The sequence below is a fragment of the Streptopelia decaocto genome (genome assembly GCF_964273445.1).
Source record: "Streptopelia decaocto genome assembly, chromosome: 1".
NCBI classification, from domain to species: Eukaryota; Metazoa; Chordata; class Aves; order Columbiformes; family Columbidae; genus Streptopelia; species Streptopelia decaocto.
The window spans coordinates 149,550,776-149,577,700 of NC_138663.1; the positions used below are offsets into that span (position 1 = coordinate 149,550,776).

The following is a 26,925-nucleotide window of genomic DNA, read 5'->3' on the forward strand; positions in this document are numbered from 1 at the left end:
TAATTTAGTTTAGACAAAGTTCTCATGCTACACCCCACATTTCATAAATTCATATTCCAAGGATGTGTGCACACTTAAGTTAATAAAAATATGTTTAGAGTGACATCTGTGATGGATAGCAGTAAGTATAAATAACACTTGCCTTCAGGGTACCTTTGAAATCTTAGAAATCTATTTACTAGCATAAACAGGAGGAAAAAATACTTTCTAAAGAGAGGAAAAAAGAATAGAATACTGAATGCCCTGAGATGACTTCTTAAGGGTACAGTTGGTAGCTATTTCAGGAACCTATTGCAAACCTGAACAGAATATTCTTCCTCTACCCTTTGCATATGTGGGATGTAAAAGGCACATCCCACAGGTGTCTCTCCCACTCTGCAAGAAGAATGATGGACACTGTGTGTTGTCAGTTTTTCACTCAGCTAAGAGGTGAGGCAACCTTGTTCTGCACAATCTCCTCTTCCTACTCAGCTCAACAATCCCCTAAGGACTCACCCAGTAAAGTAATAGGAGGCCAGTAAAGTAATAGTCTGATTCTCCTCTACAAAGAAGAATGCCTCCTATCTATAGGTACATTATAAAATGTCCTCGAAGCATCTCAAATAGATACAAGACTTAGCTCACTGTCCTCTGCTGAAACCCAGTTGAATTTAAAGAGCTCAGCTCTTACAGACACTTATCTACAGATATGACTTTATTCAGCAACTCCACTGATAAGAACTATTAATTCCTGTGAATGAATACTTATATGTAAAGTATTTGTACCAATTCAACATTTTTATTAAAATACTCTTCCTAAAAAGTATCACCTTAATTACATTACATACTGCTACAGATTCTCCTTTCATCCTGGGTACTATACATATAAAAACAACAACTAAAAAAATCACTTGACCTTAGAAAAATCAAAGAGAATCCTCACCGTTTTCTAAAAAAAGCTTTATATTGTATTTCAATAATAATAAAAAAATACTAGCTGCTAAAAGGACAAACCTGTTTCAGAAGTATTACATGTATACCTTTATAACATGTATCTTATCACCCAAACAGCAGTTATAAAGGGATTATCTGTAATCTTCCATTGTGTATAGTACTCATATTTTATCTTTTTTCCTGATAAAGCAGCAATCTTTAAGTGCACATGGTACACAACTGTTGTCACACACTATGTCAACAACCTGTACTGAATATTTTGAGATTATAAACCATATAGCAGACATTGTATTTTAACCAGCTGTCTATAGAACATGAATTTATCTTGCAACATTAACAACACCCACCTGAAGAAGATGGTTCAGCTCTCTGCTTAATGACATACAGTTGCACCAGGGTTAACTGAGTATCTTAAATTGAGATGAGATATTCCCTTTCTACTGTCTCCTTTCTTAACATCCTCATGTATCAGGCATTTACACATTTGAGCACATGCTGATAGCTCTGCTATTTGCACTATTCTGCTCCATGGTCATGTAAGTTGGCAACATGCAACTTGCAATAGTTCCATTCCTAAATGGGGGGTGCCCCATGAGACATTTAACTCTTCATGATTAAAGTTCACTATGAAAAAGACAAGAGAAAGTTTACACTGAAAAAGCTTCTGAGACCCAGTGTTCAGACAGCACAGAACAAGAATGCAATCAGAAGACACAACGTCATATTTACCTACAAAATTAGAGGGAATAATAAAGGTAGGTTTAAGAGGTTACAGTTTTTCCTCTTTCAAAAAAATGCCTAAGCTAGTCTTACTACAAAATGACTTCTTCTTTCACTCGTGAACAAATCTTGAAAATCTGCCACCGCCGCTAAGATTTACTAAACCAGTAAATATTTTATTGGGTGAACTCTACTGCAGAGCAAAGAAAGGTCCTTTCTTACGAGGCTCTTAGCAGGTCATCACTGTCATTTCCATGAAATATTTCCCTTAACATGCGACTGCAGGCAAAGAGTTTTGAGTTATTGCTACCAACCCCTTGCTGTGATCTGGAATCTTGTATGGGGCCAAGTAGCACGAGTAGTTTTCTGAGGAGCTGTTGTGGCTCCAGACATGTCCATGCTCTACGGGGCTTTTCATAGAAAAGTCCCTTTCCCCTCAGTCAATCAGAACAGACAGAAGACAGAGTTATGTATTTCATAAGCTAAATGACACTACTCTGGAGAGCAGTCCACGCATAAAAGGTCTGGGCTGCATTTTTATTCTTCCTGTAAATCTGTACTCCTTAGACTGCTTTAATAAACTTATGAAATAAATGAATAATGGACTGCCTCCACTTCCCTCAAAAACAGTTTCCAAAGCATCCAAAAGAGTCTTTGAATTTTTAACCCTTGAAAACTAAGTTAGCAGCAAAAAATCCTACCTTACTACGCCTTTAACAGCACTAGAAATATTACAACGCAATGCAAATTATAATACTGCCTATCTTCAGGGCATAGGCAATCAATAATTCACCATTAGCAAAACATATTTTATCAGGGCATGCATATTGACATCTAAATTAGTGTAGTTTAGTTATTCTGTAGTTTGTTATTCCTATAAACCTGCACAATGGCTCATAAACAAAATTTTACACAATAAGCTCATAACACCACTAGCAAAGGTGTCAGGGATGTCTTCAGCACTTCTGAGATTATGGTAGTTCTCAGGTACAAAAAGGTCCCAGTTTTATCATTATCTTAACAATGGCATCATTTTTACAAGTTTGAAATTGAGAAGTTATTACTTTAATAGCTAACATATTGTTATATTCACAATAGTTAATACCTTACACTTCACATTTAGCCAGCTGGGCTATCTCCTTCGTTTATACAGAACAGCGATCTTTTTCTAAAGAATTAGAAATTAAAGAAACAAGAAAATCTTAGAAGAACAGCCAGACTTCAGAAATGGCCACTTTCGGCTCAATTTGCATAGATTCATTGTTGGATGGTAAGGGAAATGAACAGAAAAACCTCAAGAAAGTCTGCTCCCAGACTTTTAATTAATAAAAACGTGCTCTGCCAAACCGATGCCGTGGGATACGCTCAGTCCTCTCCCCTGCAGCAGATGCTGTTTGTTCCAATTAGAATTTCTCACATAAACCCCACTGTGCAGAAGCCCAACAGGCCACCATGAAACATACCACCAAAGATTTTCAAAAGGAGGAACTGATGTGAATTTAGTGCATAATTATTTGTAATAACAGTATTCAAGAAAGATATTATCAAGGGAGGCTTTGCACTACATAGTTTCACCGACATCGTGATAAATGAAGAAAATGAAGCTGGCTGTCAGCTTCACAGCTCCTACCCCTGATAAACCAGGGGCCAAGAAGGCACCTCACAGTATTGTGCTGCATGTAACCAGCATTCCCTCACAGGGAGTAGGCCCTACAAAATAATTAAGAGGAAAGCTCTTTGCAAGAACAACACTATTTCTCTTCATGCATGTACAGTAAACAAAAGCACGCACATGCATGAAGGACATCTGCCAAAATTAGTTCCAAACGTGAACTGAACGTGGTCCATGCTGAGTTGCATTGCACTTTGTCAGGGAAAAGAGCATGAAATACAGCTTGAGACCAGCATTTAATCAGTGTTACAGAACCTGTGTTTCTAAGAGGTTTTTAATCTGGTGGAGCCAGATAGCCCAATTTGGGAAAGACATAGAGGAAATCATTCAGATTTTAAAGGATGTCAGGAGGCTTCTAGTCAAACCTGTTACTCAAAGCGTAGTCAACTCCAAATGCAGACCAGATTGTTCAGGACTTTGTACAGCAAGGTCTTGAAAACCTTCAAGGACAGAAACTCCATTGCCTCTCTTGGTAGCCTGTCTCAACACTTATTTTCTCAGTGCCATATTTTTTTCCCCCCTTACATTCAGGTCAGATCCTCTCTGTTCCCATTCCCATCCTGGGCCTCTCTCTCCCCACCACCCATCTCTCTGAGAAGCCTATTGCCATCTCCCCACTGTCTCTTTGTTGGTGGGAATGGTGCCTGTTGAGTGCCCACAGCTTTCCCTCCCCCAGCTGAGCAAGCCCCACTCATGTAGCCTCTCCTTATATATCAGCTCCAGCCCTGACCATTGTGGCGGCCCCACTGAACTCACTCCTGTTTGTGAGCCCTCACCCTGTGGTAGCTCAGAGCAAGGCCCAACACTACAGGAAGGGTCTGGAGAGAGCCAGTTGGTGGACATCCCTGCTCTCACTTGTTCCAGGCCATGCTCCTGCTGGTGCAGCCCCAGGGCCACCATCCTTCACTGCTGTCAGGACATCTTCCTGGCTCACTTCTAGTGTGCTGCCCACCAGTGCCCCCAGGTCCTTTTCATAAAAGCAGCCCCACAGCCAGTTAGTTCCCAGCCTGTATTCTTGCAAGGGGTGTCCCTTCTTGCAGGACTTGTCATTTGTCATTGCCAAATTCATTATGTTCCTTCCTGTCAGCCCATTCCTCTAGCTTGTTGAGGTTCCTCTGAAAGCAAGTCCTTTCCTGAAGGGTATTGACTGGTCCACCAGTTTCTCATCCACAAACTTGATGAGAGTGCACTGCTCCTCCTTGTCCTTGCCAAGGACATCAGACAGATACATATGGTACCCTGAGGAACTGTCTCCAGGTAGACCATGAGCCATTAACCAACAAACTTTGAGCTTGATGATCCAAGCAGTTTCTCACCCACCCAACAACCCACCTGTCAAGACATAACTCAAGTGGATACAAAGGTGCTGCGGGAGACTGTGTTTAAAGTCTTGCTCAAGTTGTGGCAAAAGACATGCACAGCTGCCCCTCATTCATGCATCTAGTCATTTCCTCATAGAAACAGTTTGGTCAAGCATAATTTATTGCTGTTTCATCCATGCTGGCTACTACCCATCACCACCTCCTTTCTTGTGCCTATAAATGTGTTTTAAGAGGACTCAGTAATTTTCCTACAGAACAAAGTAAGATTGACCAGCCTGTAGTGCTCTGAATCACTATTCGTGCCCTTTCTGAAAATGAATGCAATATTTGCCTTTCTCCAGTCATCACAGGCCATCTCTGATCTCAAAAACCCTCCAAAGAAGATAGGAATCAGCCTTGCTGTGACATTGTCCAGCTCCTTCACCACTCCTGATATAGTTCTCGTCTCAAAGACTAGATTTGGGTCAAGATTTCTCAAGAGATCCTTGTCTTGATCCTCACCTGCTGCTATTCATTCTCCTTCTTGAACCCTGTCTCTAAGCACACAGGCCTGATAGTCTCTCTGAGACAAGACTGAAGCAAAGAATTCATCAAGTGTCTCAGCCTCATCTGTGTTAACTGCTACTAATTTAGCCAAAGTTTTGGAAGTGCTGCACAGACAAAGCCAAGGAAATTGAGCACAAGTGGTTACAAAAAAACTCTGTATGGAAGTGTGGAATATTCCCTCACAGCGAGTAATGTTTTGAGTAGTATACAGGAATTAACTGTGGTCAGCCAAAATTATACACGTTTTAAATTAAAACACAGGACATTGCACTCTAAGATAAAGAAAAGATAAGAAGCAAGAGGACAACATTCATCACAGAATCTGCATCCATATATACCAGGTAATAATTTTCTAATTAAATATAAATAGCACTACATAATTCATCTAACAACTATATTAGGCAGCTGTCCCTAATCAACACTTATTGACACTGCACTATAAGCTGCATTTTCCTTTTCATTAAATAGCAAGCCTGACCTTTATACCATTATCTGACTGAAGGTAAAAAATCACTTAGCAGATAAAACGTATTTTCTCCTAGACAGGTGCTCACCTTGGGATACTCGTCAGGTAGGTCAGGACATTCTGGAACTCCTTCTCGGGGATCTCGCTGAAAGCTGGGTAGTCTGGAAAGGTGATAACAGGACATCCATCTCCCCCTCTTCCACCTACAAAAGAAACAAGCAGCAGGTGTATTTACATACAAGTCCTTTTACCTAACCTGCAGTTTCCTAGTCATGAAGCTACTGTGTTTTTTCCCTCTTTTTTTTTTTTTTTTGGTGCAGTGTTCATCAGTGTGGTCATCATTTATTCTGAATAGTCTAGTCTCTTCTTCAGAGCTTAGGAAGTTTTATAGGAACAAATTTGTTACACCACATTTGATTTTTTCCTGCACAAATGTCTTTGCCCATGTGAATGCAGCTTTGACACCAGATGGCAGTGCATCTTTCTTTTGATAAATGGCCACCACATGTAAATACAACCAGTCTGAAGAAATAAATGAACTGAATTAATAAAAAAAGCTAATCCAGAATTAAGTAGGTGAATCTCTATCTTGAACTGAACTCAACCTTCTCACCAGTTTGAACTCATTCCTGCAACCCCTGCCTTCCTTCAGCCAGCTGCTCTGCTTCCAGGACAGTCTAAAAGAAGTGGCAGAACATTAGAAGAACTGGGAGAAGGTGATTCAAACCAAAATATCCTGTTCAACTTCTCCAATCACCTACAAAAGCTAAAGCAGAGCCTAACACCTATGCCGAAGTATGGCTGTTGATGAGCTACATACCATCTGTATCTTTTTTGGCACTTACACTACTTTCAAATGTGCTTCACACACATTTTAAAATACAAAATGTTAATGTTTCATGACTTAAGCAAGTTTATTTTCATAAGGACAGGCTGGACAAAGGACTTGCTGAGCCCTAGCAACCACATGAAGTTAACACTTGCAGGGTGGCAAGGATACCTTGCTTGAAAGTTATGCTTGCTTGACAGTTCAAGAAAAGAGAAGAAAACCAGCCAAAAATTATTGTGGCAAAATAATAAGGATATTTTTTCCAGCCCTGAAATCTGGTGATTGTGCAGAAATCAGCTGTAAACTATATTAACAACACTGTCTGATCATTACATCAACAGTGACTTGTAAAAATTGAAGTGTACTGTTACCACTTCAAGTGCCTTTACATATAACCTCACCAGAAAAAAAAGGAAACATATTTGAGCTCAGATTCATCTGATAAAAGAAACCACCATTTCCTTCCAAACCACACATAATCAGAAGAGCTCAAATAGCATCCTTATGTTAATTTGTGGTGAATCTGACTTCAGTCTAGCAGCTTACAGGCAATATGGTGCTTACCACTGTGCAGCTCTTGAAATCAAACTACGTCAGAAAATAATGTGCTCTGGATGCATTTAAATGACAACAAATGCAACTATTATGCAAATATCACAAGTTTGCAAACATAACCTTTCCAACACATCTGAACACGGCAACATTAAGTCAGTTAATGTTAGCTATATATATGTTCATAACACAAATGCGAGTTAAGACCAATTTTGATTCTACTATTTTGTTTTATAACCAGGCTCTCAGGACCAAAGCATTTTCCCCTATAATTAAAAACATTTTTCAAGCATGATAATGATTATTTCTGTTGCTCACGAAGTGTTCTTCTCTCTCTAGAATATCTATTTTTAGGTACAATTATACATTATTTGCTGTACCCCTGTTGGTTACTTGCTTTGTTCTACTTCATTTCTATAAATAGGACATATGAAACAAAAGAACAACAGTAAGCTTGCAGGACACGTCCTAAAAGCAGAAGCCTAGACTATGATCTTCAGGAAGTTCCCAGACCACCACTGATTGTCAAGGGCAAATAGAGCCATCCTGCCTTGACACTGCTGATTAATTTTCAGTCTCTAGTACAGTCATCCATGGTTACCTTGGGTGGAGCCAACTCTGTCCTGACATGTACTGTTAGAAGATCATTGTTCACCAATTATCGTTTTCTCCAGTATTTTCCTGCATGCATACCTTCAAATGCTGCTCAACTGCCTTATCAGGACCTCACTGCTGAAAAGAGTTTAGGGCAGAGTGACCTGAAGTGCTATACATAATAAATTCTGTAAAATTTCAGCTTTAACATCACTCCCCTATAGAAATAGCTTTCTATATTGCAGCTTTAAATACATGGCCATCAATGGGAGACGGGCCACTCTAACAAAGCAGTCGCTACTTCAAAATGAAAGTTTGCCATGGCAAGCTACAAAAAGGGCACAGGAAATCTAACCAAGTAAAAATCCTACATATAAATCATGTCTGCATTAAAAAATAGTAAAAGCAGTAAGCAGGTCCATTTTTTAAAGTGTCCTTTATTTCATAATGAACCTGATGCAGCAAGGAATGACTTTTTCCTTTATTTGGACTCACTTTTTCTTGCTTCACCTCTGCATTGCACAGTTTATTCCGAAATTAGCTATGTAAAATGTGATTTTCTTTCCTCCTCTAAGAAGTAAATCAGGCCACAAAATTTAGGGGAAGGAGACAAAAGGGAAAGATTAGGAAGCTTGATTGCATTTTGTTGTTTTTGTTTTTAGTGAGAGCATTCCGAGTAACAAAATGAACTATTATACTTCCCTCATCCTTCTTGAAACACACGTTTAAGGAAAAAAATTAAAACACCTTATTAGAACCAATTCACATAATAACCTTCCAGCGCCTCAGAATTATACACACCCAATTACAAAAAAAGGCCACGAATACTTTGATGAACTCTGTGAGTGCTACAACTCATGAAAATAATTCAAATTGTACAAAGTATTTTTTTTAATGAGCAAATGGAATTTTAATCACCATCCAAGAAATTAGTGATTTAACTGTAATATTTTAATAAATTCAAGTCTTTTCTAGAGTGACTGTGTCTCATTATCCGAGTCATAACCACTGGAAATCATTTATTTCTCCTTCCCTTCTAGCTCACAGTCCTGAAATTTAAACCACAGCTGTGAGATACACTGACCTGCCCAACTGGAATTTAATAGTTTTATGTGTTCCTAAGACAATCAAGTATCTCTTTGAAAGCATTTTCTTAGTCTAATCTCTTTTTTTTTTTTCCCAAACTAAATTTCCAAAAGGATATTAAAACCCCTTATTTTTGTTAAGAAAGTAAGTAGATCTCCTTTCACCCTACTTCCATGAGCCTTCATTAAAGAAAAACTTGTTATTAACTCAGTTAAAACTGACTTGGGCAACCTATTCAACTGAAACTTCTTTTACAGATTTAGTATCAAAAAAACCCACAAAATGCCTCTCTGAAGTGGGAATTTTTCAGTGGATAAACCTTTACAATTCTAGAAAACCTCCAGTTAGGTGGAGCTCGTCTACATATATGTACGTTCCTTTGTCTAAAGCCAGTTTTTACAATGGCAACAGCCCTGCATTTCAGAGAAATATGCATTTTAAAAACAAGTTGAATTGCATTAGCTCCACAGGTCAGATAGCAAAATGACTGATCTGTGCTTAGGGAACAGTACTTTGTGTTCCTAACTGTTGTATACAATTATTTAAACAATAGGACTGACCATTACAGTTATGTGGACCCAGAGCACTGTGATCTTGTGTATGAAAGAAGTGGAAAAACTATCTTTGGTAAACTATCTGTGTTACTGTGAGATGGGACTGGTGAAGTTTACCTAAAGTCTAAGTAATTTAGCATTTATTCTTTATATTCTGCTAAGTCTAAATTTTCCCATCACAGTTGCAATCTCTTTTGGGGTTGTTCTTTTTTATTAAGCAGGTTGGGTGACCCAGAAGTGCTGAGCCAAGGAAACTGCAACAGTGTTTTACACAAATTCTAATCAACAGGCATATTAGTGACTTCCTATCTAAAAACAATCTCAAGTGAGAAATAATTAGCATTCTTTTCAACATGAAATGGCACTGGCAGGGAAAATTACAAAAACTACAAATTGTACAGCTGCTAAAAACACACGTATGTGCACACACACAGAGAAAAGGGTAATTCCCCACAACCCTGTGAAAGACATGGCAGGTTCTTTTTGGTATGGCCAGCAAAATTTGGGAGTAGCAAAGGAGGGTGCTCAGATTTCCAGGAAAAAAGAGCAGGAAATTATTTTGTAATGTTTCCCTAATTATTCAGCTCCTGTTTGCGTAAGAAAAGGTATTTGCAAAAGCACACTGCCCATCCCTGCAAAAAGGAAGGTAGATGGATATAATGAGATGATGATGGAGCAAAGAGACAGGTCTGCTAGCCTGAATCTATAATGCAAATGAAATGGTATTGGAACCATAAGGAAAAAAAAAAATCTCTACGTTGATCAATATTCACTCACAAAATTCAAGAGCATCACCATTGTCAAACAACTTGCACCTACAACTTTAGTTCAAAAGACCTAGCTTAAGTAAAAGTAATCTTGTTTGCAGTCATGTCAAAAGGGAGGTCCTCAGGTCAAAGAGGGAAAAAGCTTATTACACATTTTGCTGTTGTGGCAGTTCCTCTGTTATGTTGGTATATTTCTGATAAAAATTTCTCCTTTCTACTTGTATAATATACTTAACTGGAGTACTCGGAGTATTCGAAATTACATGTAGGCTTCGATGAGGCAGTGGATAAAAGCTTCATTACATACCCTTTGCAAAGTAAAACAGAATCAAGGGGCATTTATTAAAATATTCTTTCCTTCAAACCAGAGAGAGGTTTCAATTGTATGACTTCACAAGCTGCATTTTGGATGGTTGATCAGCAGCAAGTAGGCCGAGAAATCCGAGTTCAATAACTAAATTTGTACCTGAATGTATTTGAACTGGAGATCTCTTACCCAAGGATTCTTTTATTTTTATCTTTTCCCCTTTACTACTTCTAAAAATTTTTTAAACAAATTTCTAAAAACAGTGGATTTAGTACAGTGAACATAAACAAGCAGTTAAGCCTTCAACTGTGCAAGACAGAAACTAAGTAAAACCTCTTCCACTGCCAATACACAAAACATACATTGAACACGTATTTGCAACAAAAATCAAGTTGATATTTTTAAAGAACTGATGCAATGTATGCGGTGGTACAGGATCCACTCAGGTGTTCTCAAACACAGTTTTACAAAAAGGCTCAGTACCTATGGATACTTCAAAGGGAACAGTTGAACCAGTGCGGTATTTTCAGGTCATTTCCACAGCAGAGAGCCAGAGCACAGCAAAGGAAATAAAGAGACTGAGGAGAATCTAATCATTTAGAATGGCAATTTAAAGGGCCAGAGACATAAGCATTTGGAAAGCTCATACCAATGCTAACTTTTTCAAGTGCAGGAACAAAACCTATGAATTTACAGGCAAAAATGCAAGTAACATGAACCTGTATTTGTATTTCCTGTGATGGAAATATTTTGTTTGAAGTTGTTCAATGTATAAAGAGACATCCAAAGAAAAGCGAGTTGAAATAATTGGTTCAGTGCTTATGACGGCCAAGAGTCTCATTTGCACATCACATAGCTTGTATGATTTAAGATGCATACAAACACACACAACTGTCTGTGCTCTCATCTTCATCTACATTTATTTCAACATACCTACATAGAGAAATGGCAGAGAGTTGCAAAGTTGGGTAGGACAATCACACAGCAACTTTCTAATCAAGGAAAGAGAAAATTATGACTGAAAATAAAAAAAGTGAATGAAAGACTGTAAGGAATATATTTTCCAGAGACTTTTAAATAGACCTTTCAATGTCTGCTGTGAGGATAATTAAAAAAAAAAAAAAAAAGGCAGAAGACCCTTTGCAATACAGAAAAAGAAGTGGTTTCACAAATACTTACTAAAGGAAGAAAAAAGACAGGTGAAACAATGAACCACGTAGAGAGGATGTTTAATACAGCCTAGCAATAACAAAAAAAAGTAATGACAATTCTTGCAAAGATAAGAAGCTTGTTCCACATAAAGAAAAAATGCCAAGGGAAAAAGTAAACAGCTGGGTCTGCAGTAAAATATTAACTTTGGGGTTTATAAACTTGTTAAGTGAATGATTAAAAACCTAATCCACAGCTCACCCCTTCATTAGATTGATGCTGAACACACAACTGCATACTCACTGCCGTGCAAGAGCTGGAGCCAGAGCCTTCAACAACTCTTGGAGTAGCACCTGGGTCTAATTGCACTTTGCTCTATTTACCAGCAAACTAAAGTATTAATGGAAATGTTTATTTTGTTTTGTTTCAAGCCTAACTTGTCTGTCCCTATACTCCTACATATATTCCCATGTCCCTATTTCTACTACAATCTAACAGAATGACGGACATAAATTACTTTGTACCTGCAAAGGAGAAGAGACCAAGAGAAAGGATTGACCCTGATTTACACCAAAACACAGAAAGTGGTTTGGGAAGAGCTACAGCCTTTAGCCACAGGAGCAGATGAGGCTTCATTCACTATTCAAGCAAGCATCCCACGAGTCCTAGATACATCCTATTAGAGAAAGTAAAGCAATGCTCAAGTATCTGTCACATTACTGTTAAAAAGCCAAAGACTAAAAACCAAAATGCATCTAAGATGTTAAGGGATTTAGTGTACCTGCAAAGATATTAGCTACCAGAAGTATTAGTAATCGATAGATTTCATTTTAATGAGTTGTATGCTGTGTCCTAATATTCTATTTCCAAGGCAACTTAGTAGTAAGCAAAAAAGTCCCCTTCAAAGACACACACCGTGAATGTCTAAGTGGCATCTCCAGCAAAGTCACTTGTAAGCACAACTGCAAGAATAAACAAACTGTACGTAAATCAAGTTTTAAAACTTTAGCTCTGTTCTCACAGAACCCATAACGACACTATTTGTCACAGCACAGAAAATGAACCCTCAGTGTCCTGCAAGAGAATATTAGCATAAAAGAACTGAAGTCCAAAGTGAAACGAAAACGCCTAATAGTCAAATTGCCCAAGAGTAATAAAATCAGCAGAGAACACAGGCACAGTCCACAGTACGCAGCTGTCCTACTATCTCAAGCAAACAAAGCAGATTTCTAATAGACAGGAGAGTGAATAAGTAGAAGAAAACAGAATGAGAAACGGCTGCTTTTAGTAAGCTCCACTGCACAGTGGATGTAACAAGTGCTGAAGACTCTTGTGGCTGTGCAAACTCAACAATCTTAAGAAGCGAACAATCTCCAGCTGGAGCCAGTGAGATTTTATTTATCCACTGTAATCATCAGTTTTCCCCTCATTTCAAAGGGACAAAAAAAAAGTAAACCTTACTTGCAGTTTCCAGGATAGGTTGATTCTGGAATAATACTACTATAAGCTTTTTTTGCTCCTGGATAAGAAGGAAGAGCTTGGGAAGTCAGAAAAATAAAGTGCCAGAAGAGAACTGTAGCTTAAACATCATCATCTCAAATGGAACATGAACATCCAACTACATAAACAAAACGATCTTATTTCCAAGTGCTACCATCACCCCACAGAGAACATAGTACCATGGACCAACATTTAGTTTAGCTTCTGTGGCAGGAATCAATCATAATTAACGACTATAAGCACAACAAAATTCAATGAACTCTTGCCAAGCACAGCAGTACATTGCTTCATTCCCCTCTGTCTCTCGATCTGATGGAGGGAGGGATTCAAAGAAGGAAGGAACAGTCATAAAGCCCAGCTTAAGCCTAGAGAGGTAAATCTCCTTTATACTGAAGGCAGCAGGGCAGCTCTGCAGAGCCACTGATGCTCTCCCTCTGTACATACTGGAGGGAGGGCAGGGCAGTAACTCCAGTAAGTTCACTGCCACACACCTGCAAGACCTTTACAGGGAGGAAAACCACCCCAGAAGCTTATCAGACACCTGACACACAGCCTGCTCAGCGAGCAAAGCACCATTAGCAGCCAGCCATGGTATCAGCATCGAGACAGACCAAGCCCAGCAACTGACACCTGCACAGCACATAAATACATGCCCCCCTCACCCATCTGGCACAGGTTGTCCAGCGGGAAAGACACTCTGTGCTGTGTGAACATGGCTGTGCTGTTTTAGAGATGGCTTTAAGCCTAAAAGAAGGTTCCTTTGCTAAAGGCAGGCAGTGGTACCACGCCAAAAAACCTGTCTAGAAGTTGTTGCTATACATGCCTGACCCTTGCAACAGGGCTGTGGGGGAACATGGTGTCATGGTGCTCATGCAGGCACTACTTTGGTCAAGTTCCAGGTGTCAGCTTGGCCTTCAGTATCAAACCTGACAGCAGAGCCAGAAGCAGCATAGCCTGTGGGTTGAGGACTGCAAGACCACAGCAACCACCAGCATGTCCACACTGCAATCCCCAGCTCCCAGCAAGGGCTCAGTTAGGTCAGAGACAAGTTCCAGGTTGGTGTTTGAGCCCTGTCCTAGCTGCAAGCACTGGGGAGCTCAGGGGAAGCACCCACAGCTCCCTTAGCACTGACTAGGAGACTACATGTTCCTGTACTGGGTTTGTCAGTACTACCTTATTTATTTTGCCCTGTATGTTTTTAATCCTACCCTCAATTCCCTCCCATTATCCTGGAAAATGAACTATAAAATCTCTATTATACATTAAAAAAAAAATAATATTCATAAATCCTTAAATAACACATCTTGGTAGTCTGTATTTTAAGTTGCTCATAAAATATGATTTTCTCCTATATGAGAAGTCAAAAACTATAAATGCATAACAGGCCCAACCATACACCTGAGCAATGACTGTAGAAGGGAACACCATAGTCTTACCTGACAGGTAAGCAAACTGTTTCTTTAACTGGTCCTGAATATCTGCAGCATAGAGGGGGATGATATCCTGATGCATGATTTCATCTGTGGAGGAAAAACAGAAATTTGCATTGCAAAGTCATTTTGTGTAAAATTTCACAGCAGAGATAAAAATCAACCCTAGAACACAAATATTCAGAAAACTGTCCAAGTTTTGAAAAAATATGTGAAAATGTTTGGAGTCTTTCAAGTGTTTGCCAAGGGCAAACTGTTCTTTGAAGAGCATATTGATAAAAGAAAAATGTGGATTTCCTGACACTCAGAAGCAGTACAGGGTATCACTGAACTGAACACTGTAGAGCAAATATTCCTCAGGAATGACGTTAAACAGTGGATATTTTAGATATTCAGTTTTTATTAAAACCTTCTCAACTCATAGGAGAAACTTATGTTCCCTCCAACTTGCTGTCTAGTGTTCAGATACTTTAAAGCAACAGCGTTCAATACGGTAGGTAGTACAGACTTGAAAGCTCATATTGAACACAACACACACTCGTACCTCAACTGTGAAAAGCATTGAGTCATCTTTTATCTCAGCCCATCCACTTTAAATGCACAACAAACATACTGCTTTCCCGAGTCATAGTTTTTTTGCCACAGTGTTTGAACAGAGGTATTTCCAAGTGTATTTCCAGAGGTCAAGCAGAAACTTGACATTCAATGACTGTAACAAAGACTTCATGGTTTGCCTCATTCATTAAACTATGACCTCTTTTTCTTTTTTTACAAAAAAAAAAATGAGAAGTTTTACTTTTTTGCAATTGCTAAAAATTAATTATTCTACATTTTTAGCTTCATTGTAAAGCAGTGAAGGGATAACCTAGCACTTTCATTATTTGGTTTTCAATATTTCTTTTAATCTGGCATTGTATAAATAAGTTTTGTTTTTAACGTACATTGAAACGCCAATAAGATAGACTCAAATCTGACACTGTGAGCATGCACAGGAAAAGTAAGTAAAAACCTAAAAGTGATGTAAGGAGAAGTGTCATTTGCCATGAAGTGCAAACGGATCAAGCAGAAGTAGAGCTCTGGCCCTCAAGGAAGGGACTTGCTGTTACTGAGATCTTTCAAACGCTATAATAGATCTTGGGAGGAGAGCTGCTCACTTTTACAAGCAATTCTCATGTGTGTAAAATTCCAAGAACTGTATTTATTTGAGAACAACAAAAAAGCCCTCCATTTTCAGTTACTTTTTCCATATAAGCAACAACTTATACTGGGAAACAGAACTTCTCTGTTTTCTTTTGGCCAGTCTGGCAGGGAAAGACCCATGACCACTTGTAAGGTCATACACTAAGATTAGAGCTATTTTTCTGCATCCGGTGAACTGCTGCTTGATCAGAAGACCTCTGCATACCATGCTGCCAAATCTGTAAGTGGATATCTTTAACTGTTAAGTCATATTTCATCCAGACCTTCAGTTATGTCATCATCGTAATTGTGTTAAGACAAAACTGAACACAGACCTTTCAAAGGCCCAATCTCAGATGACCAAGTCATTTCCGGAAGAGTTGACCACCTCCGAGGGAAAAGAATTCTAGATTTTATTTTTGCTGTCAGTGCTTTTTAATAGAAGGAGCCCTCCTGCAGCAGTGTTTAAGAAACTAAACAAAACACCCCCTGATTCTGCAAGCCAGTGCCTGAAGCTGGACCCATTTACCTGAATATAACCTATAACAGGACCAATGCCTAATTTTTTGGTGGGAGGTAGGAAAAGGGAAAAGAAGGTCATCACTTTGCAATATGCCATTCTGCCTAAAGTCACAGACAGAAATTATCTGCATTACTGCAGCATATGCATGTAATAAAATAGGTGTGCTTTGCATATGCAAATAAATATGTGACGCACATATTTGCCCACATATTCAAGCGGGCAAGATATTTGTAAGTTAGGGAAACTCTCTATGTTTTCTAGATACGTAACAATCAGTATTTCCTCGTGTATCCATGTGATCAATCCCATTGTGGTCCTGACTTCTGCCAGGTAAATAGGCAAGTCTAGATCTGATTGCCTCAGTATCCCCTCTGATAGGAACAGCAACTTTTGCAATCAGTAGAGGACAGCCCACAACCGTGTGGATAGATACTGTTTCACTGAAAAGACAGTGTTTTCCTCCCCCCTGGTTTTAAACTCAGTTTTAACTCAGATTTAAGAGCCAGTGTGTTTGCAACTGCAGAAGCAGCACACTCCGCCTGTTCACAGAGGGAAAACCTCCAGAAGCCCGTCTTGCTGCTCTCTCCTCCACCAAGGCTCAGCCCTCTCCTCAGCTTGCTCTTGCTGATCCGGTTTCATGACACTTGTCAAGAAGCAGAATATGCATTAAGATTAGAGCTGACTTTTTCAATAATTTGAAACAACTGAGAGAAAATATAGTGGTACAAGACAAAGCGAGAAAATGCAACTCTGGGAACTGCTGCACAGTTCACATTCAGCCACTTGACAGAATACACCTGAACACAGTATCAGTGCTCACAGATTTAGGCAGAAATCTCTCTCCAAACCATGTCTCCTCTCAGAGGAGATGCAATTGTAAAAACTCATCGCTCTGCATCATTTCCTTTGTATTTTAGTATCCCTTTAGAAAAGGGAGTTTATCACTCGTGGACTTTGGGGAAAATAATTTCTTGGAAATATTCTTTAAATAGAAAACCTGCTACCTGCTGAAGTCCTTAGGGACAATTTCCATTCCAGTAAAGCTAATTAAGTGCACATTAAAACACAGAATTACTGAAAATCTGTTCACTGTTTTCCAAGGAATTTTTATAGGCTTGAACTCTACTTACACTTACAGGCATTAATACTTACACAGCCCATGATTTTTCCTGTTCAACCTCGACTGCTTTACATAGTATTTTCCAAACAGATACCTAAAAGTTTGTCTGTTTTACTGTATCTAAAATTCATGGCTCAAAGGAGATGCTCACAACAAAACATGCTAGAATATCCAGTCTTTCCTGAAGAGCTCATTTAAAGTGTCTTCCAGGGTAGTCTGCTTAAAATAAAGCCCCTAGGATTTCTAATGCATCTAATATTGTGGGTGCTAATAAACAGTAAAATAAGGTCCTGTAAAGTTACTACTGCTTTTTTTTTAATCATTATTTTTAAATACTGAACACATACAATAGCTTGGAATGCAGAAATATTTTTTCCTAGGCCAGCAACTGGAGGTCCTTTAAAAAATACATTATCTAGCATTTAAATTATAAGTGTAGGAGAGGATAGAAGTCTCATTTTACTAACATAAAGGACTCACTTAAGTATGTGGTTCTTATTTAAAAAGTCTTTATCTTTAAAAATGTGAACCACAGTCTTGGAGATATGTAATACTCTAATCCAATTTTAAATCTTGCTTTAACAGTCCTGCCTATTCTGATGGAGGAAGATGGCTGAGAAGGGCCTGACCCCATCCTATCAAAGGCCTCTGACTACATTTCAAACGATCAGGATGACAGATGTAAGCATGAAGGCACAAAGATAACTTGTGCTTGAATTACCTGGTCCCAGTAAGCCCTGATGAAACCTGGATCTGAGAAAACGATCAGTGTCACTCAAGTCAGGATTTTCACTTATCGGTAAAAGGCTCCTCTTTCTTTTCTGATCAAACAAAATTCATTGGGAGTTTGCCTGACATGCTGAAGCAAAACCATTTTCACAGAAGACGAGGCTGGAGGGAGTCTGAATGGATTGTACCTACATTACGTGAAAAGAAGCCACCTGACACAGCTCACGAGCCTCTTGTAATGTGTTTAATCCAATTCCCACTGAGCCAGCTGGAATTACACCTCCCTTTGAGTAGTTCTGTATGAAATCCTACAGTCATTACTTTATGCCAACCTGTTTGTACACACATGAACACTATTATGCCTTTCAGCACAGATCCCACTAGTGCACCATAAAGCAAACTACCAATAACTTTTCCTCCTCCCTTTACTTGCTAAGTCAGCAAGATCTTCCTGAAAACATGTCTATAGCTTTTCTATGAAATTCATGCCTTAAACTGTAGAAATAAGGACTTTTTCCTCAACCGGATTTGTTTTGTTTCTCCTCTGGAACAGCCTACCCACCCAAAGAGTTGAATGCCTTTTATGAAGGGGGTCTTACTTTGAAAAAAATCTCTTCATTAAAGCACCCTCCCATCTGGTAATTATAAATGCAAGATAATGACTTTCAGAACAATCCCTTTATCTCTCTCAGCCCCAAGGCAAACCTTTCATTTCCTCATTCTTCCCTCTTCATCTTCACCCCTGACCACCATCACTAACAGTCAGTTCCTTTGTGTAGCCCCAAAGGAGGCAGGGCCAGAGCAGCAGAGCTGGTGAAGATAGCTTCTGTGCTAAGCCACATGAAACTCATCAGCCAGTCAATATACCAGGAGAGCTCTCCAGTTTTAAAACTGGTGGGGTTTTTTTTGTTTTAAATGTTGCTGAATAGTGATGATGCCTGTAAGCTCTGTGCTGGGTGTGCTCAGAAATAACAGCTGCAGACTGAGCTCCTCAGGTCCACGTGCTACCTGTAGACTCATTGAACTGATCATAGAGTCACAGAATCATTTTGGTTGGAGGAGACCCTTAAGATCATGAAGTCCAACCATAACCTAACTCTGGCACTAAACCATGTCCCTAAGAACCTCATCGACGCATCTTTTAAACACCTCCAGGGATGGTGACTCAACCACTTCCCTGGGCAGCCTGTTCCAATGCTTGATAACCCTTTTCCGGGAAGAAATGTTTCCTAATATCCAATCTGAACCTCTCCTGGTGCAGCTTGAGGCCACTTCCACTCATGCTATCACTTGTTACTTGAGAGAAGAGACCAACCCCCTCCATGCTACAACCTCCTTTCAGGTGGTTGCAGAGGGTGATAAGGTCTCCCCTCAGCCTCCTTTTCTCCAGGCTAAACAGCCCCAGTTCCCTCAGCTGCTCCCCATCAGACTTGTACTCCAGACCCCTCACCAGCTTCCTTGCCCTTCTCTGAACTCTCTCTAGTACCTAGGAGTGACATGACAGGAGTTCATTAAAATGTTCATAAACTAAGTATTAAAACCTCACCAGACTGAAATATCTTGCGGAAGAGTTCATTTATATTTTGACTACACTGCCATCAAAACAAGGGGCAAGGAAAAGTCAGTGATTAAATCTCTGGAATTTTCATGCAAAACACAGTTCTCTGCTGAAGTGTAGTTAGGAAGGAATTTTTCACCGAAGTAAAACAGTTCTCTCATAACTTGTGCATTTCTGGTCAGCTAAAATATCCCAAAAGCAGGCAAGAATTATGGTTTTTGTCTCCACCAGCATCCCAGTTGCTAGCACAAATAGAAATAAAGCAACCTAGAGCTCCAAACAGCTTCATATGGCACTGGGTGTCCAAAAAATGTTTTAAATGTACAGGTATGTAACCATCTTGCCTGTAAAAGCTTTACAGCTACATCTCCTATTTCCTCTCCCAGTCAGAAAAGACAGTTTCCTTTCCAGAGCCCTGGGGCATAAGAGATGCTCAAGTTGAGGTTTTAGCAAATCATGCTTTGTAAAAGTTATTCTTCTGTGTCATTATTAACCACAGTTCATTTTCTAGGACCATATAGCCTATGCCACAATATGCATAGAACCGCATGTCTGCATAGCCCATTGCTACAAATAGGCTAGGTCAGAATCCCATACATTTTCAGTCTTAAGTAAGGATCTAGCTGAGTCAAGACTTGGAAGCAGTACTGCTAAAGAAAATCCAAATCCACGTGATGTTCCCTCTATTACAAGCCCATGCAGAGTGGACAGAGACACTTATTGAGTGGTGTTTTGAATGACTCATGCATCAGAAGCCTTGACCATTCAGATCTTTCAGACTCCACAATATTTCTGCAGAACTGCTCATAATCCCGAAGTTCTGGTAATACTTAAATGACCCAGTTGAAATGAAACTTGGTAACTCTGCTTATTTAATTATACCTGAAGAACACCACAACTACTTAGAAGACACACAGATTAGAATCACAGAAATAATTCTGAAAGGCTGCAATTCCAGAATTAAAATACAAGAGGCAGGAACATGTCATGGGCAAAATAACAGAAAAGCAAAAAAATCTCTGCATTATATAGATGCCTACTGAACCACCTGCTTTAACCAAGTAATTCCTGCCTTCTGTAGCTACAATTAAAGAAAAAAAAAATCTAGCTGTTTATTATTTAAGATCACAGAGTTGGAGATTTGGCACAGGACTACCTACTAAAAAAAGAATTATGCTTTGGTTTCAGGTAGGGATATTAATCATTGGTCCGTCTTTTAAAGATTTTTTTGAGGTGTACAGCAAATGCAGTGCCGCTGGGCTGGCACAAGATGTCAAGAGGTGTAATAGTTCCCATCTGCTTATCTCAAACTACAAAATACCTGCTCAAAAGCATACTTTGAGATCCAACCAAGATTTTGGTTTCTTTCAAACTCTTCTCAAAAATTTTTCGATTTGACTATTTATTATGCATGTCAAAGGATGTACTTATTTTTGTTCTCTTCCTTCTTCCACCTCCACTTTTGCAAAAGGCAGCAAAGTTCTTTGACTCAGTTTGCCTAAATAATATCACCTCAAAGCACAAACATCAGAGGAAATATAATCCCCCCTCTTCCAGCTTCTGAGGGATCAGCTTTAATTTTAGGTAGGACTTACAAGATTGCTCAAATACTAGCTAATCTGTAACTAGAAGAAAACAACGTAGTAATAAAGAAGTCAATCTAAGGATCAACAACAAGACTTAGTGTTTCTTTGTACTTAAAGAAAATCTAAAACAAGATAAAAGGGGAGGGTGGGAAGAGAAGATTTGTAATTTTTGCAATAAATCTGAAGGTGTTACCACTTACAGCATCTAATCTGTTTTGCCACACTTTTGCTCCCTATAGTGCTTAAGTTCACCTAGCCTGTTTTGGTGAGAAAAATTTTCTTTGTGTTATTTCAAGTCATAATTACTCACTTCCCAAACTGAGAGGGAAGAGGAACTTTGAATCATGCCACACAGCCGTAACATAGCATAGATTTTATTAGCCACAAAAAGGACAGAGATAAAAGGCAGCCACACTGTCACATGGACTTCCTACCTAAAAGTAAAAATTTACCTGGTGCATACTGCATGCTCTTACTATTGAAACAATAACATTCCTCCCATCGCCATTGCAGGGTGCCCTGAAGAAAGCCAAGCCTCCTGGCAACCCCTTTTCTGCTCTTGCAGGATAGTTTCAGACTGCTGGGAACCAGGGCCCCAAAACAAGGTTAACAAATGTTGCCGAAACCACGGCAACATTAACTACTTAATACTGCAAATCATGCTGAGCATACAGTATAAAATTATTTCTAAAGTATCAGATGTTCTTAGTTGCCTACAAGCAGCAGATTCTGCAAAAAGCAATTTTTCTTTTTAATGGAAAAATATTAGATGTAGCCTGAGCAGCAGGGAATATTCCCCTAGCCAGCACTCAAGCGATAAGAAGGCAAGTGACCCAGATGCGCCCCACTTAGTAATTTGACAAGCAAGCCTCCACAGAATAACAAAAATGTTAGATTTTGCCAACTGCGCTTAATACGATTTAATGCTACAAGAAAATTATCATGGGAATTTTACTTTCTAAGTACTAAAGCCTTGCAAAGAAGGGGAAGTCTTACAAATACGGAAAATGGAAAGATCAACTCTAAATAGAAGAACTACATGCAAATTATAGTACTCATCTCCAGCGTGACTTAAAAACTAATGATGCAATCACACAGCTTAAACACATATGCTAAAGTGGACATCTTTTCAGGCAACAAAACCAAAGATTCTTCCCCACTGAAACCTCCTGCTCTCAACCCTCCCTCTACAGAAAAACATGTATCTCAAAGCACGCCCCAAAGCTTTAACTGAAAAGCCAACATGCGCAGGACCATGAGTACTTGGTAATTCTGCTGAACAGAATGGTATTTTGGTATGATATTTTGGAAGCAAGATAAGACTTTAAACAACACATGATTTGGCACATGGCTGTGAAGACTAATCAAGTTCTGCAAAATAAAGCTCCGGCCCTGCAAGCAAGGAGTTATTTTTATGGAAACTGACTGTGCAAAACAAATCTAAGAAGATATAATTTCTTGTATTTATGTCAGTGTCTCATCTGCAAAAAAAATTAGATTCTGTTTCTGTAAGTGCAACAGTCTAGCTGGATGTTATACCTATTTTGAAAGGTTATTTTGTTAGACTTTAAGTACAAATATTGACAACTTTCTCTTAAAAATCTGCCTTTTTGGGCATACAAGGGAATTACTTAAGCTTCCTACAACAACAACAAATCCCTATTTTGTGTGTGCCAAGTACAAAGAAGATGCGTATTTAAGAAGTTACAATTTGCTGTTTGTCAAGAGAAGCCATGGTCCATAAATCGTCTCAAGTGAAACACAAAATCCTTGCTCAGAACAAACAAAACCCTGTCATGTTCAAACTGAGAAGTCAACAGATACATCACTTACTCTGAACTAGATGACATAGACAATTTCTCACCTAACTAAACATAAAACCAGAAAATGAGCCCAAGTACAGCGAAGCTGAGCTTTGCTTGGTACAGTTCCTCAAGCTCTAGGAAACAAGGGATTATAAAAACACCTTGAGTGACTACTCTTCCATTTTCTATGACTTTGCCTCTTCCACACAAAACATAAGTGCAATATGGCTGCATTTTAAAGAGCAAAGACACGTAAATGAAAAAAAAAATCTGAATATTTGATACTTAGAGAAATGCCTAAGAAACAGCATCTATAAAAACATTTGAGGAAACTAACATTTAAGGTTTCCTTCATTTCAGGTTAACACGGTAATGATAAGAGGCAGAATCTCTCACACATCATGTGCAGTGAAGAGGCTGAAGAGCAAACTTCAACCTTGAACCTCCCTGGTGGTGGATGTTCTCATCTGAAGTCTCATTTGACCTTGCTGCCTTCATTGAGACTGAAGCCAGGTTAAAATAAACAAACAAAAATCCAAACAAAGAGGAAAAAATAGTTACATCAGTGGTCTTAAAATGGGGATTACCTTCAAAAACCTGGCTGTAGGTCCCAGCAAGTACCAGGTTTCAATGACACCACCAAGGTGCTCCGTAGAAATTTGGAGTGTTTATTTTAGTATTTAAAGGATGCCAACACCTATTAGAAAGGAGTTAATGCCTTTACTGAAACTTTGCATGGCAAAAGGATGAGTGGCAACAGTCAGACGCTGCAGCACAGGAAATTCCAGCTGAATGCAAGGGAAAAAATTCACCATGGGAAGAGCCAAGCAATGGAACAGGCTGCCCAGTGGGGCTGAGCGATTTCCACCCTCTAAGATATACAAAACTCAGATGCACAAGTTTCTGAGAAAGCTGCTTTAAATTTAATGTTAATCTTGCTTGAAGCAAGAGGCAGGACTAGGGGTTTACGCAAGAGTCCCTTCCAACCTAAGTTTCTATGTAATTCTGAAGGAATTCTCCAGTGAGAAGTCCCCAAGCCCACTTCACAGTCCTGAAAAAAAGATAAATTCCAACATAGATATCATGGCATTACAGCAAATGAACACATACAAACTAAATTGTGTACTAAATTCAGTGTATTGACTTGAAAATGAATATAGAATAGGGTAAAATTTAGTGACATTGACAGACCTGCTGAACCTCAGGCTAATAAAATCTGTCTACAACCATACATTTATTACAAGGTATATCAATTTTCTGGAAAATAAATTAAAACAAACAAACAAACAAAAAAAAAAGAAAATGAAGGCAACAACTTTTCCAAAGAAAAGAGGAAATCTCCCAGAGTCATGATGAAGCATCTCCACTTTCTAAAAAGATCCAGCCAATAATTTGTTACCTAAGAACTCTTCACAACCCTCCAGAAGGGTCACACTTCAGCAATAACAACTTTGCAGGATGCCAGACTATCACCCAGTAGCAGAGCTGTTCCCACTGCAGTACTACAGCTCTGAGAAGATGAAATCCTACCTGGCTGATAGGCAAACAAGCACAGTACCAACTTGACTTGCTTTCCTCTTTTCAGATAAAGCTTCGGCATGTTCTTAACACTGAGATGCAGCAAATGACAGCAATTCATCCACTGCAACATTCATTCCCCTGTGCTGGGCCTTACTCCAGCAGCTGAAGGGTGTCAATCACAAATATGCCTGTGACAGCCAGATTTTAAAGGCACTCCCTTCAATTACAAGCACACACATCAGACCTCAGCTGGGACTCCAGTCATTCTCCTTCCACCTTTTTTCTACCTACAAAGAAAACTAGGAGAACCTCCACAAGGGATCCTCTGTGGGATCCTGTCCCTTGGAGAGAACCTGCAAAATCCTGGGGACCCACAGCCACAGACGGGCAGTGCTGGCTCCACATGCACTACTGCAACACCCAAATCGTGTCAGAAACTTCTTAGTCTTGCAATGTATCTACAAGACAGAAGATTCTTTCACCCCCATTTGGATGCTGAAAACCAGAACCAGCATTGCTCACAACTACCTGCGCAGTCTTTAAGAAGAACAGAGACTTGAGTCCTGCACCCATATTGCAAACCCATCCTCTCTTTTCTGTTTATCTATCCTTTCAATTCCAACCATTCTGTGAATCTGTGATCCTTTTTGCCGCCTCCCTACCCTCACTCCCTGATGTGAACTGACAACAGAATTCCCCAAGACGACATAGTTTTCCTTGGAAATTTTCACAGGGTTAAGAACAGAAAGATGGGTATCTGAGTTCTCTGCTTTCATTCCCTCCCCTCTGTGGACTGTAGGCACAAACCCCCCTGCTTTGTATAGCACTGAGGAATAAGAGGAAAGAACAGTGCTGGGAAAAAGAACAGACCCTTGGTCCACTTTGAACACAAAAAATCTTTCAACAGATCACCGGGATGGAGCAACCTCTGGCACACTGAGCATGCCAACAAGGAGTGATGGCAGTCAACAGATGAAAAATCAGGCCTTGATAGTTGCTAAGAAAAGCAGCCCTGCTCATTTATTTCTCAGTAATCAAATACAGATTAAAAACTCCTATTTGAAACTCAGCAGATAGTCCTGGCATGGTTCCTTATGCACCACCGTGATTTGACAGAAAACACTCCTTGGTTCTGCAGTGTAAAACAGACATCCCCTCTCTCACACCATAACAATCTGTTTCCTAAATCCACTCCTCCCCTCTCAGCACAGATGAGGATGCACGTAAAGACCAAAAGTTACTCAGGCTATTTAATCCCTCCACCCTTTCCATCTGGCTAGCCTCACTTGTCTTAAATCCTTCATTCATTCCTCCTAAGCAGCATGCCTTTTGGTATCACCCCTAGTATCACAGAGCACTACTAAGAAGCAGAGCACTCAGACTCACATGTTGATAATTTAATTAGTAGTACTAATTAAATATTAGTAAGAAGATCCACCCTTTACATACCTGTTTCGTTTAAATTTGACATTTCAAAAGCAACAACGTTGGAAGGTTAAACACCAGCCCATGGACTCAGTGCTCCTTCTCTGGTCCTCTGCAACAGTCACGCATACCAAAAGCAGAAAACAGAACTGGAAATGTGAATTCAAGCACCAGAATAAGGAAGCAATTTTTGCTTGTCCCTGTTCCACAAAACACGCTTTCAGTTTTGCAATGGACTGTAGCCGCACTATTAACAGCAAATAATATCTCCACTGTTTCATTATATCTTAACAGAAACAAGATTCCTATAGAAAGCTCTGACCGAAGGAATTTAAGAAATAATGCATTTTACATTAACTCTCCTATACTAGCAACTAGGGGATGCCAAATTGTAACCCGCAAAAGAAACTACCCTTTTACCCTACCTCAAATAGGAATCAGGAGAAATTATGTATTTGATATTTACATAAAATGCAATGAATAGAAAATTAAAACCCACTGTAATTCAGGAACAGCAGGACGGCTCTCTGCAGCAGCAAATTCTCCTTGCAAGCTTTAGCAGTGGTTCTGATCGCCATAATCACTGTGTGAGCAAATCCTGTGCAAAGTGCCTTCCATGTAAAATACAGGAATAGATTGTCTCATGTACCAAGAAATATATCTGCAAATAAAAGGATACACTGCAAATTTACACAAGGACAGAAAACACACACACCTGGAACAATAAATTATATATGAATGTACACAAAAAGTGTACAACTTCTGCCTTTGTATTAAAACACATCCTATTTTCCTCAGCAGGACATTATCTAACAGAGTTCCTGCCTAACCTGCAGTCAAGTAACTAAGATAACTTGAAAAACTAGACACACCTGTGCTTTTCTTCAGAAGAAGCCACAATTCAGCAATATCTTTGTAGAGCAAAGAGATGAAGCTTAAGGTCATGTTGCTTCTAATCGATTTAGTGCAAAATAGTTCCGCAGACAGTGACCTATTTATCTGTGAGCCCGTCTTCTGTGCAAAATGAGAGCGCAAAACTCCATCTTTCAGTC

The 26,925-nt window shown here is 39.3% G+C and overlaps 1 protein-coding gene across 6 annotated transcripts in view; it reads right to left on the bottom strand.

Moving 5' to 3' along the window:
• The window catches only part of MCF2L (MCF.2 cell line derived transforming sequence like), a gene marked incomplete at its 5' end in the record, with an annotated part of 155,769 nt that overhangs the window by 53,557 nt on the left and 75,287 nt on the right, over positions 1-26,925 (bottom strand). For all 6 annotated transcript variants that reach the window (XM_082045242.1, XM_082045238.1, XM_082045237.1 and 3 more), the window contains 2 exons: positions 5,748-5,862; positions 14,434-14,517. In XM_082045242.1, the coding sequence (XP_081901368.1) occupies positions 5,748-5,862; positions 14,434-14,517 (199 nt within the window). The remainder of the gene's footprint in view (positions 1-5,747; positions 5,863-14,433; positions 14,518-26,925) is intronic.